This window comes from Rana temporaria, chromosome 2 (genome assembly GCF_905171775.1).
Source record: "Rana temporaria chromosome 2, aRanTem1.1, whole genome shotgun sequence".
Taxonomy (NCBI): domain Eukaryota; kingdom Metazoa; phylum Chordata; class Amphibia; order Anura; family Ranidae; genus Rana; species Rana temporaria.
This window is the reverse complement of record NC_053490.1, coordinates 495765923-495788063: the sequence shown is the minus strand read 5'-3', so window position 1 is coordinate 495788063 and position 22141 is coordinate 495765923. Positions and strand designations below refer to the sequence as shown.

The following is a 22141-nucleotide window of genomic DNA, read 5'->3' as shown; positions in this document are numbered from 1 at the left end:
AGTATATGCGGAAAAGGAATGCAGAGGTTATAACAGTGGTCAGTATGTGTGAGAGAGAAGTGTTGAGGGTAAGACCATTGGAATTATATGTGGTACAGAAGAGTGGAGAGTATGACAGTGGGCACTATGTGAAGAGGAGCATGAAGGGTATAGCACTGGGCAGTTTGTTTGGGAGAGCAGCACAGAGAATAGTATAGTAGGCAGTATATGTGGGAGGTGAGTGCAGAGTATGGCAACAAGTGGTATGCGAAGAGGAGTACAGAGGGTATGATAGTGGACAGTATGTGTGGGAAGGGAATGTGGAGGGCTTGTTGATGGGCAGTATGTTCAGTAGAGAAGTCCAAATAATACTACATTGGACACCATATGTGATAGAAGAGAGCGAGAATATGATGATGGCCCGTATGTGCAGGAGAAAAATATGAAGGGTTTGACAGTGGGTAGTATGTGTGTAAAAGGAGTGAGAAGGATATTACATTGGCCACTATGTGTAGTAGAGGGGAGTGGAGAATATGATGATGGGATGTATGTGCAGGAGAGGATTATGAAGGGTATGACAGTGGGTAGTATGTGCAGGAGAGGAGTATGGGGTGTATGACAGTTGGTATGTACCGTAGAGGAGTGCAAAGAACTGGGCAAAGAGAGGACGGGCAACTAAGTGAACTTTAATGTACATGGCACAGCTTCACTATAAGTTTTCATTATGCTGGCCATATACAGTACATCAATTTTCAAGCACTTTCAGCAAGCTTTAGATCATCAAAATGAACGACTACCAACAGTTATAACTAGAGATCTAAATGGCTCTGCTAATGGAAACTGTGAAATATTTTTTTGTTTATTTTGGAGTTCCTCCTTAAATAACCCTACTAAACCTACAAGGCTGTGCTTATATTGTAAAGTTCAAACATTTCACAGCATTTTACACATTAAGAAACACAGAAGGGAACTCTGTGTGTGTTTCTTAAATTAAGCTTCTTAAATTCTTAAGTCTGTAAAATGCAATCTATACTCCACTTGATACACACTGTGAAGTTTCTAGTTAAGTCGTGTTAATGTTGGCATTCTGTACCACGGAAAAAATAGAAGGTGACAAGAAGAAATTACATAACTTTTACCGGGGGGAATACATTCAAGGCAATTAGTGCTTTGAGTTGGTTGTTTAATTAAATACTGAGTAGAACACCTGCAATACGTCGACGCTTTGAGATGCAGTTTACTTTTTTTTTTAAATATAGTTTGCTACTTCTTTGCTAGTTTAATAGTTTGCGAAAGTAAAAATCACCTTTCTCTGTTGTTTTTTTTATGTCTCCAGTGGAGAAATAAAACGAGAAATATGTCAAAGTATTATATTTTGGGACAAAGTTAATCCTGTGAAGGTGCTCCCTGATTGCACCCAAAGACATGAGGCTTACATGGAATCTGATAGTCTTGAAATGGAATATCAGGGGTATGAAGGGAAATGTGGGGGGTTATGTCATGAATTCTTTTAGCCCCGTCACAGTTCACTGGCTCCATGACCTGGCTAGTCCCAATCCTCTCCCTCTTTTCTTTCCAAGTGCATACACATAAATACACTGGGACTTTGAGTATTATTTATTATTATTATTATACAGGATTTATAAAGCACCAACAGTTTACACAGCACTTTACAACTTGAGGGTAGACAGTACAAATACAATACACTTTAATACAGTAGGAATCAGAGGACCTTCCTTCTTAGATCTTACAATCTAAGAGGGAAGGTCGAGAGATACAAGAGGTAATAAAACCTAAAACGACCAAACATACCAAGATGGCCACCGCTCTGAGAACCCCCCCTTTCTTTACACAGATTTAGGGATGGAGACATGTGACTCACATGTCTCTTTTAAAGTCCCAACTTCCCCTTTTTAATCCTCTCTGGGAACCAGATGCGGCGGGTTGACGTCAGCTCCTACTGAATCTAATCTCCCTCATTTTTTTAAAAGTCCCTTTGCAGTCACTTCCTGTCTACATGTACTCCCTCGATGGCTCCAATGATGGGTTTACTAATGATGAAAACAGTATACCCCACTTACATAATGTGTGTTTAAAAGACCTCTTATAGTCCCCATTGGAAGCTTGGGTGACATGGTAACAACTCAGCATAACAACTGAAGACAAAGACAGAGTGTTGTTCCCCTTAGCAGGAAGTGTCTGTCTGCACAAGGACCTTCATGGCAGGACTAATGGGTAAGCTGGGTATTTAAAATTGACAATTCCGAGCACAGTGCACATGCGCCGGGGCCGGCACTGGCTGCAAAACATGTGAATATCTCCTAAACAGTACAGGTTAAGGCCCATTTCACACAGGCCTCCGTGCAGCGAATTTCCACTTGTTCAGCGGGGATCTCTCCACTGATCTCCGCTGAGCAGGCGGATGACCGGTCCGTCTCCACACACTGTACAGAGTGGAAATGGACACAGTCCCGCTCTCCTCTATGGGGAAATCGGATCAAAACAGACCGCATGTCCATTTCTTCCGAACCGCCAGACGGATGGAAAATAGGACCACCAGCCGTATTTTTTTGTGTGGGCAGGATCGGCTCGAATAGCGGCGGGTGTCAGCGGACATGTGTCCACTGACATCCGCCGCTCTATAGAGGAGACTGCAAGGTCTGATCAGGTCCACCTGAAAAACTGACAGGCGGGCCTGATCAGTCAGCCTGTGTGAAAGGGCCCTTAGAAGATATTTTACCTACAAGTAAGCTTTATTATAAGCTGGTGGAGTGGAGTTTACTACCGCTTTAAGTGACTGCAGACACTGAAGCTTATTGTCATCCAGCTTTGCTATTTTAAATTGTGAATTCAACATGTTTAGTGGTGTGACAGATGTAGAGAATATTTTAGGTGCCTTCAGGGCTTTTTTTCTCACACAATAGGTGCTGGAACTCAACCACAACCCCCCCAAAATCCCTCCCCCTACACACACCCTCCAAATCACATCAAAAAGTGGGTGTGGTCAGTTAATTTTCTCGAACAATAGGAGGGTCTTAAAGGGGCATTAAATACTAGGATTGCATTACATACAGAGTGCAGAGTTACACACAGAGTGCAGAGCTGTCACTTGTAAACACAGAAACCGGACTTCTGTGATTGTGATTGTGGTGAGTAGGCCCCCCCCCCAAGGCTCTGAGCCAGAGGTGGTGGAACTGAGCTCCACCAAGTTCCCCCTGAAAAAAAGCCCTGGGTGCTTTCATGATCAAATCAGGACAGTCCTTTAGTAATCCATCAAGTCGGTTTAATTGTTTTGATAATTTCCCAGTACCTCAAGCAAAATAGCTATCATTATGATATTTAGTATTAATATAGTAAGGCCCCGTACACAAGACCGAGTTTCTCGGCAGAATTCAGCCAGAAACTTGATAGGAGCCGTATTCTGCCGAGAAACCCAGTCGTGTGTACACTTTTGGCCGAGGAAGCCGACGAGGAACTCGTCGAGCCCAATAGAGAACATGTTCTCTATTTCCTCGGTTAGTCAATGGGGAAACTTGGCTCGCAGAGATCCTCGGCGGCTTCACAAGGAACTCGACGAGCAAAACTATGTGTTTTGCCCGTCGAGTTCCTCGGACGTGTGTACAGGGCCTAAGTCTTAGTGACAGTTCCTACTATGATAACACAAAATGCAGCCTGCCACCAAAAAAAACTGCCACCATAGCCTGGATCTGGAAACTTGGTGACCACATGAACCAGTCAATTGACTGACTGTCACTAGTTCACAGCCAGGTCCTGGCTCTGTATTTGCTGTTGGAGTATCCAAGACATACAAGAACTCAGGGGCTAACTCTGTCCATTATAACTAAGATATGACTTTTGGGTGGACTAACTTTTTAACAGAAATATGATCGTTCATGCCTCCATCGTTGTTTTAGCCAGAAAAAAAGATGTAAAGAGAGAAATAGCAGATAGATATTTTGATGGATAAATTCTCAACATACATAGAATAAGCAGGAAAAATGTTTGCATGTACCGGTATACAGTATGAATCTTCTAACCAGTCTTTCCACTGTCTGTACGGAAAAGTCTGCAGATGACGACCTAACTACAGCATTTATACCATTCCTTGTAATACATTCCATCCATATGTTTTCTCTGTTTGCAGGACATCTCCTTGGGCTGTCCCATGATGATTCTAAATTCTGCGAGGAGAACTTTGGCACCCTTGAAGATAAACGTCTGATGTCATCCGTTCTGACGAGCATTGATGCCTCCAAACCATGGTCAAAGTGCACCTCGGCCACCATCACTGATTTCTTGGACGACGGCCATGGTAAGTAACTAAAAGTGAGCAGACTGTCAAGAATATTCCATCGTTTTCATAAGTGACAGTTTATGAAGTCAGAGGGCAATTTATTGCTAAGCAAGCCTGCTTTATTAAAGCCACTTCCTCTGTTAGCTGTAAATGTTAAGTGCCGTGGGTTATGCACATTATAAATCATTTTAATGGGAGATAGGATGTTCTTCCCAAATTTAAAAAACTTTACATATTTCTAAAGAATTTTTAAAGTGTGATCCAGTTTAGCTGAATGCAGTAATAACCATTATTGTGTTAAAAACTAGGAGCTGCTGTGAACTCCAAGGGGGACATTTATAATGGTCTGTTCTCTGGTATATACTGCAATTAAAGTCTTATGCCGCGTACACACGACCGTTATTCATGTTATTGGAAAAGAACAAACTTTTTCTCGACGTGATTCCTCTCAAGCTTGCTTTGCATACACGCGATCGTGAAAAAAAATGCTCAAGCAATGGGCGGTGACGTACAACATGTACAACGGCACTATAAAGGGGAAGTTCCATTCAAATGGTGCCACCCTTTGGACTGCTTTTGCTGATTTCTTGTTACCGCGTTAGTAAAAGTTTGGTGAGAGACGATTTGTGCTTTTCAGTCTTTGTGTTTTTCAGTCTGTTACAGCCTGACGAATGTGCTATCTCCATTACGAACGCAAGTTTTACCAGAACGAGCACTCCCATCTCATAACTTGCTTTTGAGCATGCACATCCCCCCCCCTCGTTAAAGCGTACACACAGCCGTTTTTCACAACGAGAAAAACAACGACGTGAAAAACGACAAGAAAAAATAGAGCAGGTTCTAAATTTTTAACATTTTGACATTTTTCTTGTCGAGAAAAATGCTCTGGAGCATACACACGACTCTTTTTCACGACCAATTTAAAAAATTGCATTTTTCTCGTCATTAAACGGTCGCGTGTACACGGCATTAAAAGTGTAAGTCTTTTAGGAGTCACTTAAAGCCCACTGCATCCTGAAAATGTCTTTAAAGTGCATCTAAACCCCCAAAGAAAAGAAAAAATATTGCATTAAAGCTTCCTGGTCTTTAGATGTGGTGGTTGCATTTGTTTTCTTCTTATATTATATTTTTCTGATTTATTTTCAATACAGGGGGTCCCCGGGTTACAAACAAGATTGGGTCTGTAGGTTTGTTCTTAAGTTGAATCTGTTTGTAAGTCGGAACAGGTAATTTTTTTAAGTGTAGCTCCAGCCAAAAAAACTATTTGTTTAGCTTTTTGGATAGCATGGGGAAGGGTTATCACCCCTGTAACATTTGTTTTGCTGTCTGTGCCCCTGATCAGAAGATTTCACCTCACTTTCTGTCCCAATGAAAATTGGATTTTGAAAATTTTGGGTTATTAGGGAAACAAAGATTGGTGATAAAGCATCAGTGGAGACACCTTTTTCCCATGTTAACTGTCAGGCCTTGTACACACGACCGAGGAACTTGTCGTAACTGAAACATCTTTTTCCTCGACGAGTTCCTTGTTAGGCTTGTCGAGAATCTTGACAAGCTTTCTTTGCGTACACACTGTAAAACACGTACAACGGCACTATAAAGGGGAAGTTTGATTCCACTGGCGCCACCCTTCTGAGCATGTGCGGGTTTCTAAGCATACACACGAACGTGTTTCTCGTCGAAAACCAGCCTCACGAGGAACACGACGAGGAAATTGAGACTCCCGACGAGGAAAAAGAGAACTTGTTCTCTTTTTTTCTCATCGAGTTCCACGACAGTTTTCTCGATGAAAAACACACAACCGTTTTCCTCTGCAAAAAAGCTCTGCCACCAAGTTTCTTGATGGATTCTGTCGAGGAAAATGGTCGTGTGTACGAGGCATTAGGCCTTGTACACACGACCGAGAAACTCCTCGTAAAAGAAACATCGTTTTCCTCAACGAGTTCCTTGTCAGGCTTGTCGAGAATCTTGTCAAGCTTTCTTTGCGTACACACTGTCAAGACAAAATCTTGTCATTCTCGAACGCGGTGACATACAACACGTACGACGGCACTATAAAGGGGAAGTTTGATTCCACTGGCGCCACCCTTGTGGCTGCTTTTGCTAATCTCATGTTACTGCGTGTTAAGTAAAAGTTTGGTGAGAGACGATTCGCGCTTTTCAGTCTGTTACAGCGTGACGAATGTGCTATCTCCATTACGAGCGCTACTTTTACCGAAGGTGCGCTCCCGTCTCATACTTTATTCTGAGCATGCGCGGGTTTCTAAGCATACACACGAACGTGTTTCTCGTCGTAAACCAGCCCGACGAAAAACACGACGAGGAAATTGAGACTCCCGACGAGAAAAAAGAGAACTTGTTCTCTTTTTTTTTCTCGTCGAGATCCACAACAGTTTTCTCGACGAAAAACATACACACGACCGTTTTCCTCGGCAAAAAAGCTCTGCCACCAAGTTTCTTGATGGATTTTGTCGAGAAATACGGTCGTGTGTACGAGAGAATTTCCCTTCCCAGGGTTAGATTTCCTCTCACTTACTGTTGTCTCCCTTTGTTTGTAAGTAGGAGTCGTTTGTAAGTCGGATGTTTGTAATTAGGGGACCCCCTGTACTGTGAATAGCACACTTTCAGTTCTAGGGTAACATTGCTGGCTCACAGTGGACGAGCCAAGGTTAACACCCTAGGTTGTTCTCCTGATTTAGAATACAAATAGGACTTCCTTGATTCATCTTCATTTCATGGGGAGGGGATTTGGCCATTATAAAAAAGGCAGCTTGTAAGGCACATTTGATTGTGGCCTTCATGTCAGCTTACAGGAAGAGATGAGAACTGATTTTTTTAGGAAAATCAACAAGTATTTTCTGTACTTGCTGAAAATGTTCTTAGCCTGAAAAATTCAAACTAACGCATCGAAGGACTGATAAGCTATATTCTTTTCTCTTGGGTTTTAGGATCCTTTAATTTAGCTTTCCCATTTACTTCAATGCATTTAATTGAAATAATAAATGTGGCCAATTTATCCCACTTTTCGCCCAAATCTCTCTATTTCACTATTCCCTAGGGCTTAACTATTGATGGTAAATATTTGTGTTTCAAGCAAAGGGCAGCCGGTTTCCTGAAAGCGTTTTGTGGTTATGTAATGTGGCCAGTTTAGATGTAAACAGTCTCTCATAAGACGTAGACTCTAATCATTAGACAAATCTTTTGGTACATGATGTTTTCAATTTATATGGAGGAACATATGAGTCAAAATGGTATCCCAGAGAAACACACTGTGCAAAAATTATAGAAACACTTCAGTGATTTACACTTGGGTAAAATAAACATTTTTAAAGCTCCCCGTCACCTTCAAGAGCTGTACATCAAAAATTCACATTAACTGCGATAGAGACATGCTGGCATTTTTTATCAAACATTATTTATGTATTAACCACATGCTGTTCACTGACAGAAGTGTTTTTAATTTGATGAGGCGTAATTTTGGGTTGGTGGGTGGTCATTCAGCATTGCATGTAACATATATTGGAAGGAATTATGAGCAGAAAATGAAATACTGTATGGTGATTACCATCAGATTACATTCTTATAGGGATTCTCAGGCCTCGTACACGCGACCGAGAATCTTGTCGTAAATGAAACATCGTTTTCCTCGACGAGTTCCTTGTCAGGCTTGTCGAGAATCTTGTCAAGCTTTCTTTGCATACACACTGTCAAGACAAAATCTCGTCGTTCTCAAACGCGGTGACGTACAACACGTATGACGGCACTATAAAGGGGAAGTTCTATTCCACTGGCGCCACCCTTTGGGCTGCTTTTGCTAATCTCATGTTACTGCGTGTTAGTAAAAGTTTGGTGAGAGACGATTCGCGCTTTTCAGTCTGTTACAGCGTGACGAATGTGCTATCTCCATTACAAACCCTACTTTTACCGAAGGTGCGCTCCCGTCTCATACTTTATTGTGAGCATGCGCGGGTTTCTTAGCATACACACGAACGTGTTTCTCGTCGTAAAACAAGCCCGATGAGAAACACGATGAGGAAATAGAGACTCCCGACGAAAAAAAAGAGAACATGTTCTCTTTTTTTCTCGCCGAGATCCACAACAGTTTTCTTGACGAAAAACATACACATGATCGTTTTCCTTGGCAAAAAAGCTCTGCCAGCATTTTTCTTGATGGATTTTGCAGAGTAAAACGGTTGTGTGTACGAGGCCTTACGTACATCATATGCTGTGGTAGGATGTACTTGGCTCTGGGTGAGAAGCTGAACAGTACACTCCAAGTAGAATTAAAACTGCATTTGGAATTCCAGGCAAACATCTAAACCTATTTTTTTTTTTTTTGCAGTCATACAGACATTTAAAAATAACCAGGTTAGTATTGCGGTTTCCAATAGTCTGAATCATATTTTTACTGTTTTAGCTGCAGACTGATCTTCAACAGAACTACAAATACTTTGGAATGTAAAACAGTACAAATATGATTCAACTTTATATTTAGCTTGTGCAGCGCTGGGACAATCAGCAAGCATTTGTACCAGTCACGTGAGAGTTAAGCCTCATAGATACGATCGGATGCGCAGGACTTTTGTCCGAAGGGCGTTGGGCAGGAACTTGTCTTGCATACAAACGGCAAAGAATTGTCGGCCAACAAACACAAAACTACGTGGTTTTTCAGCTCTTTAGCGCCACCCTGCTAATCTTGTGTTATGGTGAGAATTGCTTCTGACCATGCGTGTTTGTACTTTGGAGTTTTGTCGGATGATCTTGTGTACACACGATTGGAAAATCCGATAACACACAATTGTTGGCAGACAATTTTAAAGCATGCTATCCCACATTTGTCTCCGGAAAATCCGACAATTGTCCGATGGAGCGTACAAACGGACGGATTTTCCAACAACAGCCTGTCATCACACAATTCACGTCGGATAATTGGATTGTGTGTATAAGGCTTTAGGGATATAAGTCACATTATCTCTTCATGCCTGGATGATTCTCCATACCTGAGTGATCCCCCATACACAGATGATCCACCATTCCAGGATGATACCCCATTCCCGGATGATCCACCATTACTGGATAATTCCTCATACCCAGATGACCTACCATTCCCAGATGATCCACCATTCCTAGATGATTCCTCAAACCCAGATGATCTACTATTCCCAGATGATCCACCATTCCTAGATGATTCCTCATACCCAGATGATCTACCATTCCCAGATGATCCACCATTCCTGGATGATTCCCCATACCCAGATGATCTACCATTCCTGGTTGATCCTCCATACCCAGATGATCTACTATTCCCAGATGATCCACCATTCCCAGATGATTCCTCATAACCAGATGATCTACCATTCCCAGATGATCCACCATTCCTGGAGGATTCCTCCTTCCCAGATAATCTACCATTCCCAGATGATCTACCATTCCCAGATGATTCACCATTCCTGGTTGATCCTCCATACCCAGATGATCTACCATTCCCAGATGATTCACCATTCCTGGTTGATCCTCCATACCCAGATGATCTTTCATACCTGGATGATCCTCCATACCCAGATAGTCCTTCATGATCATCCAAGGTGACATTGTGCCGCTGGGAAAGACAGCATAAAACCAAAGCTGTTGTTTTGCCCTGCATAGGCAAAGCACAAGTTTAAAGTATAAGGGCTTAGTTATTAAGCAGTGAGAATCTGAAGCCGGTGGAGTACAATATTAATAAATAGGAATAGAGTTTAAAGTGGAGGTCCACCCTAAAAAAAAAAAAAAATAGCCAAAAATGCTACAAAAATTTGAAAAAATAAATATTGTTTTTATACTTAACAGAAACGGCTGTTACTAGGCAGATCATCCTAATCTGCCACTTCCTCGTCCGTGGTGGTCTTTTTTCTTCTCCTCCTCGCGCTGCCTCCTGGGAAATTTCCTTCCTGGGAAATCCGCCCATTCACATAGCGCCGCACGACTTGCGCATGTACGGTAGGGAACCGGAAAGTGAAGCCGTAACGCTTTCTGATTCCCTCACTGAGGATGGCGGCGGGGAAGCCAAAGCCCGAGCGATTGCTCGGCTTCGGCTGCCGACATTGCGGACACCCTGGACAGGTAAGTGTCCTCATTAAAAGTCAGCAGCTACAGTGTTTGTAGCTGCTGACTTTAAAAAAAAAATTTAACGCTGGACCTCCGCATCAAAGTCACCTACCAGTTATTTTCTAGTTACAAAACTCTCTCTATTAAAAAAGCAGAGAGAACTCCATGGGGCTCTAGTGGCTCCACACTGCAACTCTCATTTTATGAATGGCTGTAAAAAGTGGAGCATAGTGTTATCCTCCCTACACAGATGATCCCTCAGACTCTGATGATCACCACTCCCAGATGATCCACCATTCCTGGTTGATCTTCAAAACTCGATCATGTGCTTAAAAAAAATAAAATAATAATAATATCCATGTGTTTGGCATCCTGCATGTAAATTAGGGGTCGGGCACATGGATTAGGGGGGCGCGCCCCTGCGCCCCTTATGGACGGGCTGCAACTGGTTTCTATAGATACTGGGATGTTGGCAACACACCTACTGTAGGTCTTCTAGGGTGTATTTTCTAGTCTTTTATATGCACTGCAGTAGCATTGATCTGCTTTTTATGAGGATTCTCTCTCTCCATGTATGAGCTCTGCTGTGCAAGGAATTGCAAGAGGCAGATCATAAATAAAATTCAGCTAACATTAAAAAATACTTTTCATAATGTATTAATGAATCTGTCTGGAGTTCAGATTTCAGACAGGTCAACTCTATGAAGAATTAAGACAGATTCATGATTCAGGAAAAAAGATCTGCTCCCTTAGATTGTTATTCACATATATATATATATATATATATATATATATATATATATATATATATATATATATATATATTTTTTTTTTTGCCTGATCACTTGTTATAATCAGGTAACTTACGTGAGATGAAAAAAAACGATAACAAGCATATTCGAGCATTAGCAGTCTGTAGCGATCCCTTATTAGCTCAAGCTGTGCACAAAGCTCAGTTTTATGCTCGGAGAAATGAACCCATTTTCTCCACATTTCAAATTCAATTGCAATTGACTGTACTTATAGCCATTGTGAGTGAAGAAGACAAAGAATCATGTCATTCGGAAGAATTCAATGGGACATTCACCATAGAGACCCTCCATGGAAACAATAGTCCCTCAGAGAGTTACCAAGAATGGGGCTGAGAGGTGAGCAGGTAGCCGGTTGATGACTGTCCATGTGGCTTTAACTCCGAGAAATCCATAATAAGTGTTGGAGCCACAGTGAAGGTGTCACTTCTTGTATTTTTATTTTTTACAAACTAGCTTCAACAATGCATGAAAAGAAGAATGGATTATTGCGTGCAAAAGCGAAGCGATAAAACTCGAATGCTTGTTTTTGTTCCTTGAAAAAAAAAAATGAAAGACTCGGACACCAACATCACACACTGTACCTTCTCATCTCCATGACAACACAGGAGAATAAAAATGTTTTATTATCAATCAAAATGTGCCTAAGGTACATATTAAAGTGATTTTTTTATTTATTTTATTATTAAAGTAAAATCAAATCTAAATCTAACTACTGTAGTATTAAAAATGCTCCCTTCCAGTGGCGGCTGGTGCTCCATTTTTTTGGGGGAACGGCAAAAAATACCCCCCCGCCAGGTCTGCACACTTAACCCATACAGGTCGGGGCTTCCCTGGCTTCTCCTCCCAGCCAATCCAGTCTTAAGACCCGCTTCCTGTCCTGATTGGCCGGAGGCTGCAAGATAATAGCGAATATTGATTTGCCAATGTCACAAGTAGGTGGGCTCAGGGCGCAGAGCCCAACCTTTTTGAAGTCAATTAGAGCCCAAGGCTCTAATCATGTTCTTAAAAAAAAATGCATGGTAATTAGGGGGCGGCGCATGGAGATTAGAGGGGCTGGGCCCCTTATGGACCACCCATCGCCGCTCCCTTTCCTTTCCTAGCACCTATTCTGATTAAACTGTGTAAGCAAGATGTATATACTCAGGGCCGCTGATGGGGGGGACCACTAGACCTCCTGTAGGGGGCCCGGGCAAACAGGGGGGCCTGGACAGCAGAGGGAATCATTGTGGTCGGATGGAGGGGCAATTATAGAATTACTTACCTCTGAACCAATCCCCCTCCCTGTTCTGCCTGCTTCTTATCCCCCTCTGTGCCCCCTGTCACTGTGCCGCCCAATTTTTAAGTGTCTTCAATCCGGTGACTGTCCCCGGAAACCGGGGATGTCTGGTCACCCTACTTTAGAGTGCAACTGCACTTTACAAAGTGCACAGTCTGCTTGCCTTCAGTAAATCAATCCCTGATCCTCTTCTGCCTCCCTCTGGAGCGCTGCCAGCTTCTCCTCTCTTGCCTCCCTCTGGAGCGCTGCCAGCTTCTCCTCTTCTGCCTCCCTCTGGCTGCACTGCAGGGGGATTGCTTCTAGCACATGCACCCCTCCATCTGTTATCTGGGCCCCACTGTGTGCCCCTTTCCCCCGCAGCAGTGCCGGATTCCCTTCAATCTCTCAAGCAGCTGCTGCAGACACACAGTGAAATGTTTCAAAATGGAAAGCAGGGGGAAGGGTCTGGTAAATATGTCAAATATTGACCCCTTCCTTTCCTGAATAAACATAGTGAGTGATTGGTACCAATCACTGCTGTGTCCATTTGTTGCTGAAGCATAGTAAACTGTGCTTACTGTGCTTCTGTTTGTGAATAAACAGGAAGCCTCAAGCCTCGTACACACGGCCGAGGAACTCGGCGTGCCAAACACATCGAGTTCCTCGGCCAGTTCAGCACTGAAGCCGCCGAGGAGCTCGGCGGGACGAGAGCTCCCATAGAACAACGAGGAAATAGAGAACATGTTCTCTATTTCCTCGCCGAGCTCCTCGTCGGCTTCCTCGGCCGAAAGTGTACACACGGCCGGGTTTCTCGGCAGAATTCAGCCAGAAACTCGGTCGGAAGCTGAATTCTGCCGAGGAAACTGGTCGTGTGTACGAGGCCTCAGAGTGCTTCCTATTCATTGATCTGTGCAGCTGAAGCTGTAGAGAAAGGGACTGATAAATATATGTCCTCAGTCACTTTCAGCCGGAGGGGGCTACCAGGTAGGCTGTATGGTGCACCGTGATTTCTAACAGCAGTCCTGATGATGTCACTGCTACTTTAGCAGGTAATGCACACAAAATACGCTGCATCAAATACATAATGCCTACAAAATATGTACAGATTTATATGCTGCTGTATACTACGCTATCAGCCCACGGACACAGCTACATATTCTGGAGGTGGATTCTGCTGCGTAAAAAAAATCAGCATCCACAGTCCTGCGTACCGATCATATTTAACGTTGTGCGCATGTGCACTAAAAAAATATACTGCCAAAACAGTCTCTTTGTAAAAAATGTATGGGATTTATAACCAGCCTGTAATTCGTTAGGCATTATTATTCTGATGCAATAAGTGTCTGTTACTATAAGAAATATTGTATCAAATACTGGAGACAGTATAAACGTTTAACAGGAATCAGAAAGAAAATTGCCAGTTACAGGGGGAAAATGGGACTATAAGAAAAGTAATACAAAAGAAACATAATACTTTAAGGCAAGCATTGTTGTATAGGAAGCAGGTAAGAAATCTGTCAATATAATTGTACTTTCAGAAACAGAACAAGTCCACAAAATAACTTAAAGAAACGTTCCGGAACGTAGGAAATGAAAGTGCTGTGGGAGTTAAGTGTGATACTGTAATTCACACGTCTGTGGCGTCAGTTGCTGGATCAAGAGCTGTCAAAACTCGTCTCTTACCGCCGTGTACCCGTCGCCTCTGTGATTGCTGCGTTTTGACAGCACTTGGTCTGGTGACGGACGCCGCGCAGGTGAGTGTAAATTGAAGTATTACACTTCCCACAACACTTTCATTTCATACTTCGTGGAGTTCTCCTTTATTAGAAAAGGCTGAAAATATATGTTTGTATATATGATAATGACACAAGGCCACCTAGAAGGTCAGAATAATAAATAGTGAATGTTGTATGATAAATAGAATGGGATGATTGCTTAATCAAAGCCATTATTGCCATCAAGATTAGTCTACACTCAGAGTCATGGGAAAATAAGAGGCAGTGGACAAAGGTCAAAGCCATCTCTGGATATATGGGCCTCCTTTATGCATATGTTTTTTTGCAGTTCTTACTTACCGTATTTTTCGCTCCATAAGACTCACCTGACCATAAGACGATAAGAGGAAAAAAAAAAATATTCTGAAACCAAATGGTGTACCAAAATATTAACCATATATTTACCATAAAATGCAGCCTGACCTGTGCCAAATAAATGCAGCCTTACCAGTCCCATAAAATGCAGCCTGACTTGTGCCCATTAAATGCAGCCTGACTTGTGCCCAATAAATGCAGCCTGACTTGCAGCCTTACCTGTGTCTATTAAATGCAGCCTGTTCTGTGCCTGGCGACTGGCAAGGACGTCATCACAGTTGCCTGTCCACCTGTCACTCAGAAGACAGAGCAGTCCGAGTGGCAGTACTCCATTCGGGCTGCTGGGGCTGCTCTGTTTTCGGTCTTCTTTGAATGACAAGAGATCGCCCGGCGCTCACGGGAGACGGCCGCCCTGTATTGTTACAGGGCGGCGACAACGGGTGGGGGGCTGTTCAGTATTTGCTCCAAAAGATGCACAGGCATTTCTCCCCATTTTTTTTTGGGGGGGGGCATCTTATGGAGCGAAAAATACAGTAATTTGATGTCCTGTAGCTCAGTGGTCATCAACCCTGTCCTCAGGCCAGGTTTGCAAGATAACTGAAATACATCACAGCTGATATCATTTGCTGCTCAGTGATTGCAGTATTCTAATCTGCATCTCCCCAAGGTAATACATAAAACCTGGCCTGTTTGTGGGACCTGAGGACAGGGTTGATGACCACTGCTGTAGCTGCTTTTGGTCCAGGGACATTGATACAAGTACCCTAGATTGCCAAAGGTATTGGGACACCTGCCTTTACACGCACATGAACTTTAATGGCTTCCCAGTCTTAGTCTGTAGGCTTTTAATATTTAGTTGACCCACACTTTGCAGCTATAACAGCTTCAACTCTTCTAGCAAGGCTGTCCACAAGGTTTAGGAGTGTGTCTATGGGGATGTTTGACCATTCTTCCAGAAGCGCATTTGTGAGGTAAGGTGCTCGCAGTCTCCGCTCTAATTCATCCCAAAGGTGTTCAATCAGGTTAAGGTCGGGACTCTGTGAGGGCTAGTCAATTTTGCCCACCCCAAACTCGCTCATTCGTGTCTTTATGTACCTTGCTTTGTGCACTGGTATCATTTGGTGGAGGTGGATTATCAGGGGTTGGGCTTGGCCCTTAGTTCCAGTGAAGGGAACTTTTAAGGCGTCAGCATACCAAGACATTTTGGACAATTTTATACTCTCAACTTTGTGGGAACAGTTTGGGGATGGCCACTTCCTGTTCCAACCTGACTGCGCAACAGTGATGAGTTAGTTTGGGGAGGATGAACTTGACTGGCCCACACAGAGTCCTGACCTCAACACAATAGAACACCTGTGGGATGAATTGCATCGGAGACTGTGAGCCAGGCCTTCTTGTTCAACATCAGTGCCTGACCTCACAAATGCGCTTCTGAAAGAATTGTCAAACATTCCCATAGACACTCCTAAACCTTGTGGACAGCCTTCCCAGAACAGTTGAAGCTGTTATAGCTGCAATAATGAACCCTACTGACTGGGATGCCATTAAAGTTCATATGCGTGTAAAGGCAGACGTCCCAAAACATGACAATATAGTGTATATGCAATGTCATTATATGTGTTATGATGTCATCATGTCCTTGATGTCATTATAGCCAACATTTGTGGAACATAAAGTCCAACTCCAAGAAACTTCAAAATTCTCCATTATGGTTGGGCTGTGCCTGCACTGCAAGTTTTAGCTACTCATTTAGGAAACGTAGAATTTTTAAACAAATTCTTTAAGAAAAGCAACAGTACAAACAACGTATATGGGTGAAATGTCATAACAGAATATTTTTCAGATACTGATGAACATGATCTTAATAACAATGCACAGAAGCTACAAAAGTGCTAATGTAGGTTTCATAGTAGCATTAATCTCAGAGTCTAGTTAGGTAGTTTCGGTCCCTGACATCGGATTTGCGATTGTCCGATAGCTGTTGGATAGCATGCTTATAAATTTTCTGACAACAAATGGGTGATGTCGGATTATCCAATCGTGTGTACAGATGTCCTTTGGAAAAAAATCCAAAGTACAAACACGCATGCTCAGAAGCAATGCTAACCATAAAACAACATTAGCAGAAGTTGTCCAAGTTGCGCTAAATAGCTGAAAAAATATGTTGTTTCATGTTTGTTGGTCGACAATTCTTTGCCGTTTGTATGCAAGCCAAGTTCATGGCCAACGCCCTACAGACAAAAGTCTTACGCTTTGTCCACGGAAAATCCGATCTTGTGTACCAGGCTTAAGAAGCTAATGAAAACTGTTGGCACTATATAAATCCTGTATAATAATATTAATAATAATAATGTATTCCCCCTTACTGGCTGTTGTGAAGAGCCAACAAAAGAGCAGTTTCAGTTACAGGGATGAACTGAGGATATGTACACATTTTCAAAGTAAGAAAAAATATTTCAACAATGCTAATGAATGGTTTTAAGTCAGCGATTATTGCTCTTTATTATTTATTAACATAATTATTGTGACTTTAATACTCCTTTAATGCAAACAGAGCATCTGCATCTAATTACAAAAGCAGCTGATTATGAAACCAGTGTGGAGTGTCTGATCTGCCTTATAAAGTTTGCAAATTATTGCCGGCAATATCTAAAAAAAAAACTATTTCTGGGTTCAGTCTTACACATTTGAAATAGAATAAGAATATTGGTTGACCCCAAATCTGGCAAGTCAACGTCATACATTAGCATTTTATGCCCCCTAGAGCAGTCCTTATGACATATTTTATAAACAGGAAGCCGTGATGATCATAAATGTGGACACCATGTCCAAGAAGTTCTTAGCGATTGTTTATTACACTGTTTATGTTTCAGTATTGCTTGACCAGCCAGTCTTGAGGTCAGTAAGCACATTCTTCACTTGTTAGGCCATAATCAATCTGCTGACTAAATCTTAGCTTGTTATTATTATCTTGGAAATATGTATACAGTACTTGCTTTGCTTTTGAAGTAAATGTTAGAATAAATGGCATTTATTAATTTGGGGACCACAAAAAGATAATCATTTAATGTACAAACCAGGAGGCAGTGTGCTTCTATGTTACCTATGAGGCCTCGTACTCACGACCAAACATGTCTGCTGAAACTGGTCCGCGGACCAGTTTCAGCGGACATGTTCGTTCGTGTGTAGGCAGTAACGTACAGAATTCCAGCAAACAATCGTCGGCCAGACCGTTTTCCAACGAACAACTGTTTCCTGGTCTTGCTTTAAAACAGTCTGCTGGAATCGTGTCCGTCAGACATGTTCGGTCGTCTGTACACAAAAGCAGCGTACAAAAACCCCGCGCATGCTCAGTCCAAATGAGGAGACGGGAGCGCTCGTTCAGGTAAAACTCGCGTTTCTTTGGGATATGGCACATTCGTCATTAGAAACCTTTTATTCTAGCAAGAGAACAATGTCTTAAAAAGGCGCACTAAACCACATTTTAAAGCCTCGTTTTATTAATTCTTCTCTTGCTAGAATAACCCCGTTCTCTTGCTGATGCAATTTCAATAGAGTTGTCCCATACTGAAATGTCACATTTCTTGCTTGTGATGTAATCCTTTAATAATGTTTTCTATGCCAGACGTGTGTTTTGGTTGGTGGTCCTCCATAATTTAGAGTAGTCATTTTTGTAAAGGAATGTGCATTTTTTTAATTTCTTTTTTTGTTTCTAGTTATGTCACCATTTAAACTTTTTTTTTTTTACATGTTTTTTTAAATTTTTTTTTTTTTGTTGGTGTTTCATTAGAGAATATTAAACCATGTTGGCACACCAAATGTCCCCCCCCCCCCCCAAGGAGTGTGTCCTTTGTAAATTACCCATTGTATATTTATTAAAGGTTTGCTGCCTAATAATCCCCACAGTATATCAAACAATAGACATGTTTTCAAATGAAAGCAAAAGGCCTTTTATTCAGGCAAATGTCATCACAAAAAATAAAAAGAACAGCAGCACTAGAATAGATAGCAAACTATATGCAAACTTGCATTTCCAACATGGTGAAGGATAAACTTCCAAGCCTCAGGAGCCAAACACAAAAATATGAAGCAGCAGCACACAAACAAAGGAACCCAAACTGTGGTAGTACAAACAAGATGTCCTTTATGTGGAAGGAAATGGAAGGCAGAAAATCAACGTTTCCTCCTCTTTCCAGCCTTCCCTCCAGGCAGCCTTCCAGCGGATCGAACACGGGGTCTTGCAGGTGGGGTTGATGTGGCAGCAGGAGGATGGTGTTCCGCAAGCCGGGCCGGGTCACATAGCCCAGTGTCTGGGGTCAGCAGGCCCCTCTGCATCCACCAAAGGACCTGGTTCATCAGGGCCTTTGCCAGTCTTCTCTGGTCCTCCTCCCCTTCATTTAAATCATGGGCCAATGAGGCACTGAAGGCCTCTGTGGGGTTGAGGGGGGCCCTCATGATGGCGCTTGCCTCCTGGATCATGCGGAGGCTTGCCTCCTCCACAGGCCTCAACTGCCTCCTTCGGCCTGATGGCCTCACCTGGGGGGGAGAAGACTGGCTGGTGGTGGTTCTCCTGGCCGGGTGGACCTGCTGCAGGCCACTGGGCCCAGCCTCCTCCTGGCTGCCACTGACCCCGGCCTCCTCCTGGCTGCCACTGACCCCGGCCTCCTCCTGGCTGCCACTGACCCCGGCCTCCTCCTGGCTGACAGACACCTGAGGATCTGCCACCTCCTGGCTGATCTCTTCTTCCTGTGTGGAAAAAAAAAGAATTTTTTTACAATTTCGCTAAATAAAACCACACTCATTTTCATGTTTTTCGTTCAGTATTTTCTGTTCATTATTACTTGAATACACTCTACTTCTGACCCCTGCAGTTGTCATCCCTGACACCTATTTGTCTGTACACCTTTTTGTTTGCTTTTTTCCAGCTTGGTTTTTTTTTTACAATATCTAATCATTAATCCACCAAGAATTATTTACGCCATAAATATAGAGGAAACTACTATACCTCCTCATCGAAGGGTGGCAGATCTGCATCTCTGTCAGCCAGGCCCTCTTCCTCCGACTCTGCAGGGCTGTGGTCATCTGGGGAATGTCCGCTGGAAGGTAGCATGGAGGAAAGGTTGGAAGAAAGACTGGACATCGTTTTCCTGCCTTCCATTTCGTCCCGCAAAAAAGCCATCTGTTTATAATACCACAGTTTGGGTTCCTTTGCTTGTCTTGCTGCTGCTCCCGATTTTTTGATTTTATTAGCTTTGTATGCTCTCCTGTATGTGCTTCTGAGGTTGGCAAGTTTATCCTTCACCATGTTGGCAGTGCATCCTGGCACCCAAGTTTGCATATAATTTGCTAGCTCTTCTAGTGCTGCCGCTCGTACCTCTTTATTGCAATATAACGAGTGTTTTGAATTCCACAGGATGGGCGTGTCCTGGTATTTTTGAAGTAAGGCCTCTATAGATTCCTTGCTTTGTAGGAGGTCCATTGCAATTTTTGCAAAATTATATTTCTTTTTGAGTCTAGATTACAAAAACATAAACCACAGAAAAATAAATATTCCAAAGGATCAGCGTTGACCTTGATCTAATATGTGTCTTCAAATTTATTACCTATATCTAATTCCAAACACAGTCTCTCTTGTTTAAACAATGATTGGCAGCTCGGCCGCATTGCTTGTACCAAACATTGATTTGCTAGATGCAGAGCCATTGTTCACATTGCAGTAAATATTTTAAATATATTAAATTAAACAATGCTTACAAATGACAGTTTTCATCTAGGCACTCTTTCATGTGTAAATCTCATACCCCTGACAATGGATGACATAAAAGACACTTCCTAATGACCTCTGTACAACCAACACTTGAACAATACTTTGCCTGATCTGAATACACCATTCAAAAACTTGTCAATGAGGTACAGCATTGTTCACATCTCTATTTTGTGAGGTGTCCAAAAGCATTTGGATACCAAAATAACATTGTGGTACCCCATAGACAGAATAGCTTAAAAAGGGTGCAACCAACAGCCCAAACCCCCATCCCATGTGTCTACATTTTCAAGGCCTCTGCTGATCACATTTTTAATTTCCTTACCTTCCTGTCTCTCGCTCCTCGTTTCTCACGCTCGCCTAATTACCGCGTAAGATGCGTAATCACGGCGTAAACCTTTTAAACACTCCGCGTATTTATGAAACCCCGCCCTCGTCACCTTTGCGAGGCCCCTAATCAATGAGTTTAGGAAATATGGCGTTAACTGTGTATGTTCTGGATGCGCTCGAAGATTCTCCGCGTAACGGACGTAAACACGTTGTTTGCATTCTCTACACTCCGCGTATGTATTAAACGCCGCCCTCTTCTCCGCCCATGGCGTAAGAATTCATCTTTTCCACGCCCATAATCTCTGTGGGAAAGGAAAGATGGCGATGTCACACGAGCGGGCACGATGCTCTCATGCCACAAGTGAAGGGACAGAGGCAGGGACGTCCCGATCAAGGAAAAGAAGATATAAAGCCACTAATATGCGGTTCCAGGAAATGGTGGAGTTAGTTTACATCATGCGAAAAAAGGACTATGATGGTGAATTAGGGCCATACAAGACCCCTAACCGCCGAAAGGCACATATTATGGACAAGGTGGCGAGGAGAATGCAGAGGATGTTTGGGATCACCAGGTCCAAGGAACAGCTGAGGAAACGCTGGTCAGACTTAAAATTGAGGGAGCCACATCAGATGAAGAAAATACTTAAAATTCTGCGTAAAAGTAAGTAAATATATATTGGGGTTGGGGGGGGGGGGGTGGTGATTGTCTGCAATAATGTGTTGCCATGTATATTTCACCATCTGCCTCCTTGGCCTGCTTGTAATTTTAAAGACATGTTGTTATTTATTTTTTAGAACATAAATAACTACATATTTACAAACAGTGTTCTTAGTAAACAACGTAACATCACATAGTTTATCAGAAAGGCTCGGTTATTCCAGGAACAACACACCTGGACATGGCTCACTGGCCAAAAACTTTGTTTGTAAACATTGTGTAAAAGCTAGTTCTAGAAATAATATGGTAATAAAGCAGATGTTTTCACATCTGCAATGCAGAGCACCTGTGTCTCCCCAAATCAAAAATGGGTTTTGGTAGGGTCTCCCAGAAATACAGTTTAGGGGGGACATCCATGTGTGTCACTTTGCTAAAAAGGGGCAGGATCAGAGCTTGCCATATAGAAGTAATTGCAAAATGTAGGTTTGGTGAAAGATAAAAGTAACTAAATGAAAGCATCTTCTAAGCAATGTGTGCGATTTATGCTCTCCAATATCTGTGTGCTGATGAGTCTACATTTTTTTTGGTTTATTTCAGGGGAAAGAAGTCGCCAGCATTTGGAGGAGGCAGAGAGGGCCAGACAAGGCCAAAATCTGCCATCTCAACATGTGGAGGAGGAGGAGGATGTGGAAGGAGAAGAGGATGTGGAAGGAGAGGAGGATGTGGAAGGAGAGGAGGATGTGGAAGGAGAGGAGGATGTGGAAGGAGAGGAGAATGTGGAAGGAGAAGAGGATGTGGAAGGAGAGGAGGATGTGGAAGGAGAGGAGGATGTGGAAGGAGAGGAGGAAGGAAGAAAGGAGGAAGGAAGAGAG

General features: G+C 42.7%; 1 protein-coding gene across 1 annotated transcript in view; it reads left to right on the top strand.

The window, feature by feature from the left end:
- Nucleotides 1-22141, top strand: part of ADAMTS5 (ADAM metallopeptidase with thrombospondin type 1 motif 5) — a 180599-nt gene that overhangs the window by 94681 nt on the left and 63777 nt on the right. Inside the window, exon 3 of the mRNA XM_040338840.1 lies at nucleotides 4124-4291. Coding sequence (XP_040194774.1) covers nucleotides 4124-4291 — 168 coding nt within the window. The remainder of the gene's footprint in view (nucleotides 1-4123; nucleotides 4292-22141) is intronic.